This window comes from Ambystoma mexicanum, chromosome 6q, assembly GCF_040938575.1.
Source record: "Ambystoma mexicanum isolate Mex_15411 chromosome 6q, UKY_AmexF1_1, whole genome shotgun sequence".
Lineage (NCBI taxonomy): Eukaryota > Metazoa > Chordata > Amphibia > Caudata > Ambystomatidae > Ambystoma > Ambystoma mexicanum.
This window is the reverse complement of record NC_090937.1, coordinates 1,544,404,204-1,544,421,357: the sequence shown is the minus strand read 5'-3', so window position 1 is coordinate 1,544,421,357 and position 17,154 is coordinate 1,544,404,204. Positions and strand designations below refer to the sequence as shown.

The window sequence follows — 17,154 nt, the reverse complement described above, 5'->3', positions numbered from 1 at the left end:
TTTTTTCGTATTTTTTTTTTTTTTTAAAACATTTTTTTGCCCCTGTCCCCACATATATGGTCACCCAAATAATATCGCCACAGCATTTTCCCGGCGATATTATTGACGGCGACCATATATATGGGGATATTATTACCTGATACCGTTGGATCCTTTCCTTCCTTATGTATGACAACTATGATGGCGTCCATCATCGTGTCTGGGAAGATACCTCCGTCTAGTATAGTATTAAACAATATTTTATAAAATGTAACCAAGAAGCAATTTTCTCCTGGTTTAGTACCACTCTTCATTTTTTTAATAGTGCGTATTACCTCTTCTAGAGTCACGGGTGATTCCAGAGCTGAGGCAGTTTCCTGAGAAATCCCTGGGATAGGGAGTTGATCCAGAATTCAATTTATATGTGAACCATCTCCTTTATTCCCCGCTGTGTATAGAAGCTCATAAAACTTTCTAAATTCTTCCCCTATTATGTCATTTTGGTATAGCAGAGTCCCCCTTACGTTTCTCCTGAAGTTAACAGGCCAGAATCATCTCGGCCTCGTACACTTTTTCGTCTTATTCCTGCTTTAAAAGCATCACCTTACTTTAAGAAGAGGGATTTAAGTTTTGACTTGAGGGTTTACAGCTGTTTAGCTGTAGCGAGTGTTAAGGGCCTCCTCATCTTTCAACCTCGCTTTCTTCTTCTGCAAACTCATTCGTCTGAGTACACCTCTTATGGCAGGTTTAAAGCCATCCGACTGTGATTTTCAGCCATAGTTCTCTGTTGTCGTTAAATTCAAAATATTCATTTCTTTTCCGAAAGTAGCGATTGGGAAATGTCTCTATAACTTAGTAGATAGTCATTGCACATCCACCTCCCCCTGTTAGTCTCTCCCAGCCATTCTCCTACCACTATTCAAACTAAGTCGTGGACAGACCACGGGACGGGGAAGACTTTTGACTCTGAGGCATGACCCTTCAAAAATTAATCCACCAAGATTATATCTATTCTAGAGAAACAATCGTGAATAGTATGTTTATGATGGTTCACCCGGCACGTCGGCTATGTATGAATCTGAAACCCCCAAATCCTGGTTAATCGAGTGAAACCTACGGAAATCACCCTCTATGCGCTGTGCAGGGGTATCATTCCACATCTTCTTACTATGCTTTAAGTGGTCCAAAACCATATTAAAGTCCCCCACCACCCCCCACCACCACTAGTGGCCCTTCAGTGAATAATCTGACTTTCACCGCTCTCCAAAAGGCCAGTTGTCCATTAGGACAATAAATGGATCCTACTGTAACCACTTTCCCCTGTGTCTTTAAGGAAAATGTAATACCCCTCTTGGTCAATGAGTTTCCCAGTCAGCTCCAGCGCTAATCTCTTTGACAACATGATAGCCACCTCTCTTTTTTTTAGTAGTCTGGACACTAAAAACATCACCTTACAATTTAAACCTAAGAGCTGGTTCTCTCCCCCTCATACAATGTTTGTTTGTTTATTTTATTTAGTGTAGCGCTCCAGACCCAGGGGTATATGGATGCTTAAGGACAGGTTACATAGTTACAGAATATATAGAGAATACTTTCAATTATACAGTTGTGGCGGTAATATGCCATATATGGTATGTACAAGCAGGCAGTTAGATTTCACAATTAGACATTTCAGGGTATGTACAGTATATACAGTTAGAAATAAGCTAGTCTATCTGAAGGTTGCCTTCCCCAGAAGCCAGCTGGTGACTAATTTTCTGAACAATTGGAAGGTTTTGGCCAATTTAATATTCAGCGGCAAGGTGTTCCAAAGTTGAGGGGCAAGGACAGTGAAACTCCAGCCCCCGGCTCTTTTGGCGGTGAATCTGGGCACCGTGAGGCAGAGAGTATTGGAGGATCTAGTGATTCTATTGTTAGGTTTTAAGGTGAGTTTGTTGGTAAGGTACGGGGTGCGAGGTGATTTAGGGCTTTATAGGTAAGACAGAGGGTTTTTTAGTCGATTTTTTGTTGGATGGATAGCCATTTGCAGGATATTCTTAAGTGGGAGATATGCTCTCTCCTGGGAATATTTAATGCTGCTCTCAGCGCATTATTTTACGAGGATCTGAAGTTTCTTGACTATAGCTTGACTGGCACCAAGGTAGAGGCTATTGCAGGAGTCAAGCTTTGATTGAATGAGGGCCCTGGCCAGAATGAGGCAGCTGTTCGTGGATAGAAAAGGTCTGCAGGCCCTAATTAGTTTTCCAGTGTAGGCAGTAGCTGAGGCGGTCATGTTAACTTGTTTGAAGAGGTTGGTATTGGCGTCAAGGTAGAAGCTTAGGGTTTTCACGATTTTCACGACTGGGATGATGTGGCCATCAATGATGAAGTTGGAGTAATCGGGGCTAAGTTTCAGTAGATTATTGGGGGATCCGACTAGGAGAAGCTCGTTCTTCTCATCATTCAGGCAGAGGCCGTGTGTGGCCATCCATGCCTGAATGATGGTGAAGATTTTGTTAATCCTAGTGGCGTCTGTGTTGTAGTTGCTAATGATGGTGAGGAGAGGAGTATCTGGGTGTCATCTGCGTATTTGGGGTAGGTGACACCCAGATGGTCCAACTTATCAAAGAGAGGTTTTGTAAAGATGTTATAGAGGGTGGGGGAGACGCAGGACCCTTGTGGGACACCGCAGGTGATGGGGATGGGGTCTGCTGCAGCCACCGATTGTCAAGGAGTTCCCTCCTTCTCACCTGGGTCCGTTCTTTGCTGGAGTCTTTGGTCGCTGCCTTCTTGCGGACGGACCTGGTTTTGAACAAGGCTGCCCGAGTCTCTTCCGACTCCAGAGTGCGTTCAGTTTCCGGGACGTGGATCCAGGAATCCGAGGAACTAGGAAAGGTGCAACTAGCACAGGAGTCCAGGAAATGGGAGGAAAGGAAGGGGCAAGGAACGGGTAGATAGACAGGTACAAGGAAACAATACCGCGAGCTACGGAACACACGTCGGATCGCTACTTTGCAATAGCATTGAGACGCGCAGAGCCGCGGAAGGCGTGGTCTATTAATAGAATACGTTACGTCCAGCGCGTGGAGCGAGAAAAGGGTTTCACGCTGGACGACCATGTTGGGAGTATTATGGAATGCACGCCACGTTGTGCCAAGGACCAGGAAGTCCAAAAGGGACGTGTTCTGTAGTTCATGACACCGATGAGAAGACCCTCATGGTTCTGTTGGCTAGGAAAGATTGTATCCACATGACAGCAGAGGGGGAGAAGTGGGCGGCAGATGAGAGATGGTTGCTGAGTATTTTATGGTCAACCAGTTCGAAGGCTGCTGAGAGGTCTAGGAGGAGTAGTATAGCTGCTTTGTTTTTGTCCTTGATGTCATCAATCTGACTTTTGAGGTCAACAAGGGCAGTTTCTGTTCCGTGTTGAGGACGAAAGCCAGATTGACGCAGGCCTAGCAGTTGATTGGACTCTAAGTAATCTTGGATTTGCAGGTAGGCAACTCTGTCGAGGATTTTTAGCAGGAAGGGGACAGTGGTGATGGGCCTGTAGTTGGTGGGAATGGCAGGGTCGAGAGATTGTTTTTTTTTTTGTTTTGTTTCAGGTTGTTAGGTACAGAGTTGGTCGAGAAGGAAAGGTTTACTAGTTTGGAGATGAAGGGGGCTAGGTCTCGCGCAGCATCTTTGATGATCTGGGCGGGGCAGCTATCCCCTTTGCAATTAGAGGGATTGAGGGATGCTATGATTTTTTGGATTCCGGGTATGGTGACCATTTTGAATGTGAAGCCGCAAGTGTTGCTGGTCGGGGTGGGTGTGCTAGATGTGAAGGCGTTACTGTTAGAGAGTTGTAATCTTTTGGACTCGATTTTGTTTTGAAGACCAGTGATTTTGTTAGCCAGGGCATTTTGGATACTGGTGCACCATAGCTTGTCCTTCGCACAAGTGTCAGTTGGAGGGTTGGGATTTTCTAATTCCTTCAGTATGGTGAATAGCTCTTTAGCGTAGGATTAGGCGTTATTGATTCTGACATTGTAGGCTTCCTTTTTGGTGCGGATTATCTCTTTCTTGTAGTGGGAGGAGATGGTCATGAGATTAGATTTGTTTTCTGCTGATGGGTTGGTTTTCCATAGGGTTTCCATCTTGGCTTTCTTTTTTCTAAGAGTTTTGAGTTCCGGTGTGTACCAAGGGTTCAAATGGGCTCCAGGTTTACCATTGCGTAGCTTTAGTGGGGCAACGGCATCAATGCATGCGTTTTAGGGCATCATTGTAGGTGGTGACTAGAAGGTTGATGTCGGCTGTGGCTGGGAGTGTGTTGAGGAAGGGGAGGATCAGAGGAGTGAGGGTCTCCGCAGTGATATTGCGCTTGTTTCTCGTCAGGCAGGCTGGTGAGAGGGGGCTCTGCTTAGGGTTAGGATTGTTTAGGTTGATGTCGAATATTATGAGGGAGTGGTCAGTCCATGCAAGAGGTTGTGGGGCTTTGCAAGTGATATTACAGTTATGGGCTGCGACCCAGTCAATGGTTCTACCTTTCTGGTGGGTAGGTAGTGTAATGACTTGAGAAAAGTTGTGCTCGGATAGGGCATTAGCCAAAGAGGCGGCTGGAGTGTCGTTCGGGCCGTTGTACCCTAGATTAAAGTCTCCTAGAATAATATTTTGGGAGTGGGGCTTGGAATTCTCTGCTATGAGAGTGGTAATGTCTTCCTCGAGGGAGCCTGTGGGGTCGGGGGTCTGTATATTAGTTGCAGAGTAATTGTGCTCTTAGGGGTAGTTTGTACTTTAATGGTGAGGTGCTCACAGGAGTTTAGCGGGGGGAAGTGATCGGTCTGAGGTCGAGTGAGGATTTGAAAATGATTGCTACACCTCTTCCGCGAGCATTATGTCTGTCCGCTCTGAGAATGGAATAGTTGTCGGGAATGGCAAGAGTGAGGTATGGTCCTGCTGCTTCATGTAATCATGTTTCTGTAGTAGCAAGGAAGTCGAGGTCTCCTGATAGAATAATATTGGCAATTTCGGTGGGGAGGGCTACTAGAGATCTAACATTGAGTAGTGCACCTTTTAGAGATGTTGTGTTAGTGGCATTAGCGCTGTCCTTAGTTGTGGTCTCGGTCATAGGTGTGGCAGGCAGCTTACTGGAAGTGGTGGGGAGTCTAGCGCCGAGTCATTTATTGCAGTCATGGAGGGTAGGGTTAGTTGTGGGGCGGTGGTGTCCTAGTGGATTGGGACGGTATGGGTTAGTGGCAATGTAGTCAGCTTTGGTAAGGTTGGTAATGTTGGGTGGGGTATTAACTGGTGTGGCATTAACTTTAAGAATGATGTGTTGGTGAGCGATATGTGGGAATGGTGGGAGGGAGGGGAGGAAGGGTGTGGGACAGGGGATAGGATGGTGTCTAGGGCAGCTGCGTTTAGCAAGTCCATTGTTGTATGGTATGTAGCTGTTGCTGCTGAAAGGAATGTTGTTGTTCATAATGCAAAAAGGGAACATGGTGAGAATGAGCCAAGGGAGCATAGTTAATATAATGCAGAGAGTGGTCAGTTTAGTTGTTGGTATGGCAAGGTGGGCAAGGACTTGGTTCGAGATTGCTAATATGGTGCAGAGGAAGGGCAACTTCAATAGATTGCAGCCGCAATTTCAGTTATACAACATCAGGGCAGGCCTAGGCTAAAGTCGAAATTACTGGCAAGGTGTAAAAAGAGCAGTTTCAGTTATGCAATACCAGGCAGGCATTGGCTAAATTCAATCTTGCTATTATAGTACAAAAGAGCAGTTTCAGTTGTGCAATACGAGGCAGGCATAGGCTAAGTTCAAACTTGCTAATATAGTGCAAAAAGGCAGTTTTAGTTGTGCAATATCAGGCAGGCAAAGGCTAAATTCGAAATACTGTTAAGGCTGTAGCAGGGTAGGTACAGTTATGCGGCATTGGTTTCATCTAGGCTACTGCAAGACAGTTGCAGTTGTGCAGCATCAGGTGCAGTCTAAGTTGGGAATTAATGCACAATCGTATGGAACACTGAAGCAAGGTCTGGTGAAATGCTGATACGCGGTCAGGTAACAGTGTTAGTGCGCAATCGGATAAGATGTGGTTTAGGAGATGGTGCACAATCCTGAGAGATGCTGATACGCGATCAGATGTAGTGTTGGCACGTGGGCAGGTAGGATGAATTCAGGAGTTAATACGTGCTCAAACTGGAAGGTGATGCACGATTGTGCTGAGGCGAGTCGGACCGTAGTAACTAGGACAGACAGGTAAGGCAGGTCACGCGCGTGTTCGTGGGCTGAGCTAAATGCGTGGTTGCCGTACGCGCAGCTGGGATGGCGGCTCGCTGAGAAACTATAGCCAAGTCGTGGACTAAAGGGGGTGGTGTTAGTAGTGGTGGTGCGTTGTATTAGTGCAGAGTGGCCAGGGCATGGTGGGACAAGTAAACATTTATCAGAGCACGTTGCACAGTAAGCCGGTTTAACATTGCATAACAACAATTGAGGCAGTGTGATTGCAAGCACATGTCTGATGAAGGTAATGCGCAAATGCAGGCGCGGGGTTGCCGCTTGGGGGATCTTGATGGATGGTTTAGAGTTGACAAGGTCGGGGATAGTCACAAAGTCTAGGACGGCTTACCAACAAGTTGGCGGAGGTCTGTGCCCCGTGCCTCGGACGCCTCCGGACAGGCTCCAGACAGGGTATGATCCTTAGGAGAGGATCCTTGGGGAGAGGGCCGGCGTTCGCCTACCGGCGTGTGGTTGGCTAGAAATGCAAACTCCCAGCCAATGGGACCTCTCGTGCCGGTCATGTGATGGGAAGGTGGGCAGAGCTGGGTCCGGCGGCCATCTTTGGAAGGGAACACTTCGTGTGTTTCAATGACAGCACCAGGGAAGGCACAAATCACGCTAAAAAAGCTCGGAATTGTGACGGAAGGCATTGTCTTTACAATGCCTGCAATTATGGCAATGAGTGCGGCGGTTTTTGAAATGCAAGGTGGATGAGTCTCTTGTACCAGGAGAATATCTAGTTTAACCCGTTGAAATTCCTGCACTATCAGAGTTCTCTCTGTAGGGGAGATAACTCTTCTGGCAGCCAGAGAACCAACTGCCAAATCCAGGATAGATCCCTTCATTATTTAATTATAAGTCCTCCCACTATAGCCCCCTTCTGCCTCTCCTCTGTGTCTCTGCAACAAACTTTGTTGACTGTATGCTTTCCAGCCTATTTTTCCCCCAAGAATAGAAACATTTCCACTTCTGAATATTTAACTGTGCAAAACCCAAACCTCAACTACAATCCCCCCCCCCACCCTAAACGTCCGTGCCGGATTAATATCCATGACTGACTTTGGACTGACCTTGTCCCTTTCATCTCAATAACTCCTCTTCAATGGATTTCTGTTCTCCCACAGATTTCTCCTCTTGATAGATATCCTTGTCCAGAACTGCTGCTCGGAATACCTTTCACAGGGGACATAGTGGACCTTGACTCAGCCGTCGATGGTCGATTTGTCTTGCGCGGTGATCAATCATCAGGAACCATACATATACCACGTCACAACGCCCCATGCCTCAGTTCCTTTTTTCTGTGCACTCAAGCGCTGCATCAGGAACCTACTTTGGTTTCACTCAACATTTTGACTAGCTTTGTTAGATTTACCTCAATCATGTCTTTGCACCGGATCTCGGGTTCCAAGCAGTGCGCTGATTGCGAGGCCAAAATGTCTGTGACGGACCCGCACAATGTCTTCTTGTGGTGTTTGGGTTCCGGTCACGACTCTGAGGCCTATGCGCAGTACGTCAACATGCACCCCAAGTCCCTGAGACCGAGCCGGTAAGCTGGCCCTGGGCCGTCCGTCGCCAGAGTCTCAGGCGCGGTCTCTGGTCCGGTAGTCTGAGGCAGAGACTGAGGAGCCCACTTGTCACAAGGACCGGCACTGCAAGAAAACAAAAAAAGACGTCCCACTTCAGAAGCCATTCCCCATACTCTTCCTCACGGAAGAAGCGACATCACCATCGGCAGGAATCGGATTCTTCCTTGGAGCGAGGTCAGCCCTCCAAGGGACCGACCACTCTGGAAGAGTAGGATTTTAAAAAAAAAGAAATGCTTGACATATTTCATCACAGGCGGCTGTAGGTGCAGCTCCCCCCCCGACCAGCAGGCCTCTGCAGCCAACTTGGTGCTCGGTACCCAAGACCCCATGCTTGCCAAGAAGTCGATGCCTTTGGCACCGACTGAGCTTTTGAATTCCTTGCCCCATGAGGCCAGAAAATTGCCCTCTAGAAGTCTCTCCCACGCCGGCCATCGCCCGTCAGAGCTATTAGCGCCGATACCTAATCCATCAGCCTCTAGGGCTCCGCTGCAAGCTAAGCACTCAGCATCCAGACCCACAGATCCAAAGGATAAGCCTTTGACGTCGACCAGCGAAAATTCTCTTCATGCTCTCGAGCTTCAGGACTGCCTGGTGTCCATAGACCTGCAGGATGCCTAATTCCTTGTGCCCATACATCAGAATCACAGGAAATTCCTGTGGTTCCTAATTGGGGACAAGCACTATCAGTTCAAAGTGCTGCCTTTTGGGTTGAACTCCTACTCTAGGGTCTTCATCAAGCTCATGGCGGTAGTCGCGGTTCACCTCAAGAGATTCGAAGTGCACGTACTCCCGTACTTGGGCGACTGGCTAATCCGGGGGAAGTCGGCGGAACAGGTTTTGACTCATCTAGACGACACCTGTCTGCTACTGCACAGGCTGGGCTTCTCCCTGAACTTAAACAATTCCCACATGAGACCGGTCTAAAGGGTACAGTTAATTGGGGCAGTCCTAGACACCCTGGCAGGGATGGCCTTCCCTCCCGAGGAGAGAGCTGACAACATACAACAGATGGTCCAGTTGTTCCGGAAACATGCCACTTTACCAGCAGCTTCCTTTCTCTGCCTTTTAGGCCTCATGGCCTCCTGCATTTTCCTGGTGCCAGAGGCCAGACTGCGAATGAGATCCCTTCAGTGGCTCCTATGGAACCAGTTGTCTCTATATCTGGGAGCTCTCTTGGTTCCTCTCAGGGTGTCCAGCCAGGTAGTTTGCGGAATCGGTTGGTGGTACACGCACAAGAATCTTATGGCGATGGAACCCTTCTGGCCTCCTTGGCCTCAGACCTGAGTGGTCACGGATGCGCCCCTGAAGCGTTGGGGCGCTCACTGCGAGGACTTGCAGGTGAGCAACCTCTGGACTGTGTCGGTAGCCAGGTGGCATTTCAACAGGCTGGAGTTGCGAGCCGTCAGACTAGCCCTGAAGGCATTTGCAGCATCGCTCAAGGCGAAACGTGTCCTGATTCTAACGGACAACACAGTGGCCATACACTACTTAGATACTTAAACAAGTAAGGTGGTGTGCATTCCTGTCCCCTCTGGCCAGAAGCCATGCAACTGTGGTTCTGGTTGCTAGAAAATCACATCTCGGTCTCGGCAGTACACCTGGCGAGTACAGAGAACAATTTGGCGGATACTCTGAGCAGACAGAGCACGGTTTTACACGAATGCGAAGTGTGCCAGGAAGTCCTGAAGGAGCTCTTTGCTCTCTGGGGTACCCCAGCAGTGGATCTGTTAGCCTCGGAAGCCAACAGGAAGTGCGAACAGTTTTGCTCAAGGGAATTCCCAGTGAACTGATGGACGCGTTTCTGGTGGATTAGACTTCCCTCTCTATTACGCGTTCCCTCCGAACCCCGGCTTTCCGTGGATTCTCTGAAGGTTGAAGAAGTTTCAAGTGACTATGATCTTGATCACACCTGATTGGGCAAGGAGAATGTAGTAGTCCGACCTCTTGGATCTGTCATTCTGGCCATCTTGCTGGTTGTCTCAGGATACTGCACCCGACCCCGATTCCCTCAAACTACATATGTGGCACTTGAGCGGATGAGGTGTGATGACTGGGACCTCTCAGAGGAAGTTCTTGAGGTGCTGCTGGCTGCACGCAGACTGTCTACAAGATCTCTGCATGCGTGCAGGTGGAGAAGATTTGAGGCATGGTGCAGGGAGCGCGGGGTTAACCCCATCTCTTGCATTACCAAAATGGTGATGGAGTTCCTTCTTTCACTAGCCTCTTCAGGTTGCAACAGTCGAGGTCTATTTGACGGCCCTTTCTGCGTTTAAAAGGTCCCCGGATCAAGGTTCCTTTTTTACCATAACGGTCATGGCCCAATTCCTGAAAGGCCTTCTCAACAAATTCCCAACAACTCCCTTTGTTGTTCCGGATTCGGACCTTAACCTTGTTCTCACCTTTCTTATGGCGGCTCTATTTGAGCCTATGTATTCTTGTTCACTTAGGTTGCTGTCCCTTAAGACGACCTGTTTGATTGCCATCACATCACCCAGGAGAGAGCACGCTGCAGCCTTATGCTGCAAGCTTCCCTTTTTGCGTTTCTTCAGAGAGAGGGTATCCTTAAGGTCAGACCAGGGTTTGTTCCGAAGGTTGTTTCGGACTTTCATCTTTCACGGTCTATTGCCTTGCCGCTGTTATATCCTCCTCTACACCCATCTAAGGAGGAAGAGCGCTTTCACTTTTTACGTTGCCCGTGCAGCTGAGTTCAGGAAGACCGACCAGTTGTTCGTCGCCCATTCTCTTTCACGCAAATGTCTTGCGATGACAATCTCGCACTGGATATTTTTTATGCATCTTTGATGAGTGCTATCAATCGGTGGGAAAAGAAGTCCCACCGGGTAGCGGGGCCCATTCCACCAGGGGATTCTCTGCTTCCACTGCCCTTAAGGGGGCTGTCCCAGGTCGGGACATTTGCTGTGCTGCCACGTGGTCCTCTTTACATACTTTCACAAAGCATTATGCGTTGGACGTTGCACGTTGGGCTGATACACGTTTTGGCAGAGCAGTTCTGCAGAACCTGCTTGTGTGATCCTTTCTGTCCTCCTTCTTTGGCTTACTGCTTGGGGAGTCTATCAAGATGAGGAATCTGTTGGAGAATAGCAATCCATTGAAGGAGAAATTACCTGACCGTAATGTTCTTTCTATGGATTCTTCTCCTGCAGATTCCTCAACACTCTTCCACGCTCAGAAAGTGTTGTGGCTTTTCACTTCTGATTCCATGTAGTACGTTGGCGATGGCTCTGGGGTGCTCATCGCAGTTAAATCATACAAAATAGAGTTGGTTTTCTCATTGAAAACATGTTGGTTTCTATTCCATAGCTGCTAAATTTATGGCTGGTTAGCCTACTTCTGTTTTCCTATGCAGCGTTTGAGCCCGGGAAAAGTCAGGAGGAACGGAGGCATGGGACGTAGTGACGTGGTATATGCATGGCACCTTACGTCACTTCTGAAGCTGACAGTCAACCACTGCGCAAGACGGATCGATGATACAGTCAGGTCCACTACGCCCCCTATGAAAAAGTTTCCGAGCTGCAGAGCTGGACAAGGATATCTATCAAGATGAGGAATCTGCGGAAGAAGCATCCATATAAAGAACATTACGGTAAGATAATTTCTCCTTCTGATCCGTCCCCCTCAGTTGCTTAAACGAAAGACAGGGCAGGCACCCCCACTATCATATAAATCCTCAAAACCTCAAAAGTGCTTCTAGCATCTCTGGATTCTAAAAGCTTCATTCACTTTAGTTTTCTACAGAAATACCCACACTGCTTCTACTCCACTCCACCACAATATTTCCAAACTCTCCTCCGTTGTGCACTAGAGAGCACTCCCATTCCCACATAATCTTCAATTTCCGAGAGCCAGAGACGTGCCACTTGTAGCCAAGATGTCCACCTTTTGGGGTCTCCATACCGTTGTTCTCCATGTCATGGGGCTGACTTGGGCCCTCGATCATCAGTTTACCTTTCACACTCTGGATATCATTCTCTGTCACCAATTTGTATTTACCACCTCTGTACTCGAATGAGATAGAGAAGGGGAAACCTTCAATCACAAGCCCCGCTTGCTCTTCGGATTCTCTCCCGTTCCCACTGGCAGCTTCGGTTCCTTTCCACGGATGCTGGCGGCTACTTTACTTCCTTTTTCTTGCTTGCAACTGCGGCTGCGTATCTCTTACCACGGAGGCTCCCACACCTGTGTTTTTCCTATGGCCCGCCTGATCCTGGGTTGCACAGTTCCTTGGGGTCGTCTGCCGGCGTCCTGGCTCTCCTGCGGGACCCACCATGGCTGCCTCCTTGCATACAGGATTCTCTGCTGGTCTCCCCCAATTGTAATTGTCTGCCTGAAATTAAAGGAGAACTTGGGACATGCCTGACCTTTACAATACTCTGCCGACCTCTTCCTCATCTCAGTACTAGAGTGGCGAAATTACATACTATTTTTCACCACTCCTAGTCCTCTCTTCCTTGTCCCAGTACTCTAGTTGTTTGAATAAGGGAACATGAGGGGAGATAATTTACAATAGCCCATAAAGGCCTTGGGATGGTTAGGTTGGCTTGTTGGTTCTCATAAGGGAAAGGGTTCTCATGTCTCCCTGTGGATACCCTCTTCCCAATCCCCAAGGACCCTCAACCCAGGTGATTCCTGTCGCTTTTCCATCTTCAGGGTCGGGTCCAAAAGCAATGGCCTTCCCATGGCCATCTGAGAAGAGGATCCAGGGGAAGTAGGTGTGAGGATACCCTCAGGTTTCTCACAGTTAACATTTCTAATGGGTGCTCCATTTGAGCTCCTCCATTCTTGTTCAATAAGATTGCTCACCCTTAAGGTGAATTTCCTTGTCCCCGTCATTTCTGCTAGACAGGTGAGTGAGCTTCAGGCTTTGTCAGTTAAACCATCCAACTTGGTCTTCCCCAAGAAGAAGTTCAGATTGAGGCTCCTTTCTCACAAAAGCAGTCTTTGATTTCATCTCTCTCCAAAGATTTGCCTCCTTTCTTTATTCCTACACGTCATTCTTCCATGGTTGAAGAATGTTCCCACCTGCTAGACCCTCAGCAACCACCTCTGCCAGACGAAAAAGGCCAGGAAAGATTTCCATCTTTTTCTGGTTATACTGGTGCCCGTAGTGACAGGGCTGTGACTAAATAAACCCTGTCAAGGTGTATCACCCTCATGCAACATGGAGTCCCTGTTCAGGACATTTGCCAGACAGCTACTTGAGCTACTTTGCGCATGTTTGCTAAAGAGTGGTGCTTGGAATCACAGTCAGGAAAGGATGCTTGGTAGAGCTGTTCTTCAGACATTTCAGGTTTAGGTGGTGTCCAGCTCTCCTCCCTCCTCCATGCTGAAGTACTGCTTTGGTAGTCTATCAAAGATGAAGAAACCGTGGAAGGAAGGAATCCATTAGAAGACCCAAATTAATTACCTCTCAGTAATTTTCTTTCCGATGGATGTTCCTCCCACAGATTCCTCATCGCACATCCTTTTGGTGGGTAGCTAGTACACCTTGGTTCTGCCTTCCTTCAGTGTCATCAGCGTCAGAGTGCTATTGTGGAACTAGAGGCATGGGGCGCTGTGCCTCAACGTATACTGGCCCCTGCAGCAGTCAAGTTTCCAAAGAGCAACTGCACTGGGAGATAGATATCAAGATGAGGAATCCATAGGAGGAACATCCAGCAGAAAGAAAATTATCGAGAGTTGAGTAATCTGCTCAACGGAGGTCATAAAGTACAGACGGTTTCATATACACACCACTAAGAAAGTTACATCTGGAGTAATGGCGGTAAACAACGTCACATGGAGCCGATCGAGAGCCAACCAGGGTTTCCGGAAAATCTCCCATAGCAGACTTACCCCTGTGAGCATACTTTTTAAGATGAGAAATCTGTGGTAGGTAGGACTTACCAAACAAAGTACTTGTTTTCTACAATTTGATATTGTAACACATAACTGTGGCAATAGTACTGTTTTTAACAGGCATTATTTTATGTTTATTATACTCCTATTTATTAGTTTGAGAATATACATCATATTTACATTATCTCTGTTTTATTTTGTAGGTATGTTTTCCCAAAATTCCTGGACCAGTGTTCACAAGGTAAAACCTTTAACCTTTTTTTTAAATCTTTTCACTGGGTTGTGAACAATAGTGTATAAAACGTCTTTTTTCATTTTCATTACGTATCAATGAGGACATTTTGCTTAAATTCATTAGCACCGACATTTAGTAGATATGTTTCTGTATTTTGTGTATTTATTTATTTCATTTTATATCCCAATCTCCAATCCTGGGCTCCAGTTCTGTTGTATTCACACTACCCTGGCTCTGTTTTGCCTCACGTATGTATCCCAGAGCGTTTTGCAGAGACCTCATGGGGTAGACCTGACTGATAAAACCTCAATCTATATGTGGCACCTCTGCAAACTTTTCCTTTGTTCCTTTTTCCACAGAACATATTTTAAGACCTTTTAATTGGTTTTATTTTGCTGAACCTTTCTTTGATTAGAAAGTTTCTTTCAATGGATTGCTTTTCTAACCGCAGATTCCTTATCAGATAGATATCCTCATCCAGCTCTGCTGCTCGAAAAATTCTTTGATAGGGGGCTTAATGGATCTCCACTCGGCCGTTGATGGTTGATGTGTCTCACTCTGCTCGATCGCCAGCTACGGACGTGACATTGGGCATCGTATATATTCTGTGTCCCTAGGCCCCTTACCTCAGTTACTTTTCCTGCATGCTCAACATGGTTCTCCTGAGGAACATAGCGTGTTACTCATCGATTCCTCAACTCTATTCGACAATTTCTCGTCAAATCTTGTGTATTTTCTTGACCATGAGATGTCCGCACCTTGGATTTCGTGGCTCAAGAGCTGCATGTACTGCGACTTCAAGATGTCGGTGACCGGCCCCCACAACATCTGTGTGTGGTGCCTCAGCACTGGTCATGACACCGAGGGATGCGCATTGAGTGGGAAAATGAACCCGAAGTCCCTTTGGGAGCGGGCATCCAAGCATGCAGTGGGCCAACCACAATCAAAATCACCTGCTTGGTCGACTGTTAAGTTCTCAGAGGCCGAAGCGGAGATGCCCACCACCGATGAGATTAGACATCAGTGCCAGACGAAGAAGCTATCTCAGTCACTGAGCCTTTCTTCTTCATCGTCCTCTCATATAAGGAAAATGCGTCACCAGCCCGACGTGACACTGACTCCTCTTCAGAACGAGGTAAGTCATTGGTGGGGACGACAACTCAGTAGGAGTGGAAGGACTTCAAGTCGCAGATGCTTACGATGTTCGAAAAGGTGGCTGTAGGAGTGGGTGCGCCCCCCGAAACGCCAGGCACCGGAGACTTCACCAGCGCTCGGTGACCCCGACTTCTTGCAAGCACTGATACCGACGACCTTGCCATCAGGAGAGCTTTAGGGCTCTGTGCCGAATAAGGCGGTTAAGCCTTGGAAGCCGGGACCTTTCCGTGAACCTCAGGGCTCGATCCCTTTCGATGGGCCCAAAGTTCGGCCAATACAGACAGCCACCCCTTCAACGTCGAAGGATAAGCCCTCTACTATCGACGATCAATCCTTCGTCCCGCTTTCCTGGTATGATTTCTGCAGCTCCAATGATGCACATTTTTTGCACCGATGGCGGGGACGATCAGGGTGACGTCGACCCGATATATATTGCCATTCAGCCAAGCAGTAGTGGCACCAGTTCTTGAGCTGCGTTCCAAACCAGCCTCTGTTATGACTGTAGACCAGGAGCTGGCCAAAAAGCACAAGCTGGCTGTACCCGCCTGGCCATGGATCACCTGAAAGTTCCATTGTACATGTGGCCATGGCTAACCTGAAGACTACATCTTTCCCCTGTTTGTCCCTGGCAAGGAAAGTAAGATACTGCGTCCCGTGTTAAGGAAGGTTTTTGGCTCAACGAGCCTTGCCCAACGATGTATCAACTGTAGGGTTCCATTAGATGTCTCTTCGTCTGATCATGAATTGGGCCTGCATAGGAGCAAACATTCCAGAATCCACAATAGAGTGAACAGTTTTCACTCCAAAGCGGAACTCTCTTTAGCTCCTCGGAATCATGGTTCGTCTTTTTGCCCGCTCCCTTTCAGGAAACGCTATGGGTTGCCTTGGAGACGCTGGCGCCCCTTGCATTCACGTAGGTTTTCAGGCCTACAACGCCGTGTTATGCATGCGGTCAGCTGACCGGTATTTAAACCCCGCCCTCGCGCACGGCAGTGCTTCTGAATTTGTAAAACTTCCTAAGCTACACATCTTGTTACCTTGTCTTCTGGCTCCTTGAATCCCTGGTCTTCTTTGTGACTTTCCTGCTTTGTTTTTGTCATTGCCTTCGTCTTACCTGCTCATTGCTAGACCCGGAACGGCCACAGACTGCTTTCGCCTCATCCCACAAGTCTTACCTGCTCATTGCTGGACCCGGAACGGCCACGGACTGCATTCGCCTCATTCCTCACGTCTTACCCAATTATTGCATACCTCGGAACTTTCACGGACCGCCTTGTCTTCTTCCTCACGTTTTACCTGCTTGCCAAGACCTAAGTAAGGATTGTTCCATCTACAATCAGTGCTACGTCTTCACTCCCAAAGACTTTAAGGAACAGAAAAAACTTTCGCGCATCGGCGCAAGGATCAATAGATTCCTTAGGCGTCCTCGTGCCGGCGTGAATAGGAAACAGGACATTGTGTTTCCAGGACTAACACTTCATTCCCCAAACTAAATCTACTGTTTCTACCCAGACCACTCAATTGGTAAGCACATACAGTTTGGTTCTTTCTTTTTTCTTACTCTTCTGTCCTCCTCTCTTGTTTCAGGATACTCGCCAATCTAGCTTGGAACTATTCAGTCCCATTCTGATTTTCTTGCTTGTGAGTATCGTTTCTTCACCTTGTTTTGAGATTACGTTGTCTTAAGCCAAATGTTAATACTTGGTTAGTTTATCTTGCAGCCAGCTATCTGAGTACCAGGGTGTAGAAATATTTTCGGGCAATACTCACCTCAATCTGTCCTTTTGTACTCTTGAGGGGTATATTGTCAGAAAGACTCAATTGAATCACGACGTGTCAAGCCACCACTACTGGATTTAGCCCTTGGGCCCCAACATCAACGCCTTCTGTGGCAGAGCCAAATTTTCATTTGGGCTTTGGTTCGTCATGTCAGAGGCAGCAGAACTCATCCCTGCGTGTGACATGAGTTGGAGGCACTGGTGAAGGATGGCAGAGAGACCGCATGCCAGATCCTCCAATCTGGCCTGTACATGTCAGATTGTATTGCCAGAATGATGGTCACCAGTACTGTAGTAACAGAAACTCTTCACTAAGAATGC

At 47.6% G+C, this 17,154-nt stretch overlaps 1 protein-coding gene across 2 annotated transcripts in view; it reads left to right on the top strand.

Annotated features, from left to right (window-relative positions):
• The window catches only part of DNAAF9 (dynein axonemal assembly factor 9), a 2,133,167-nt gene that overhangs the window by 1,675,042 nt on the left and 440,971 nt on the right, over nucleotides 1–17,154 (top strand). For both annotated transcript variants that reach the window (XM_069632250.1, XM_069632251.1), the window contains one exon: nucleotides 13,869–13,906. In XM_069632250.1, the coding sequence (XP_069488351.1) occupies nucleotides 13,869–13,906 (38 nt within the window). The remainder of the gene's footprint in view (nucleotides 1–13,868; nucleotides 13,907–17,154) is intronic.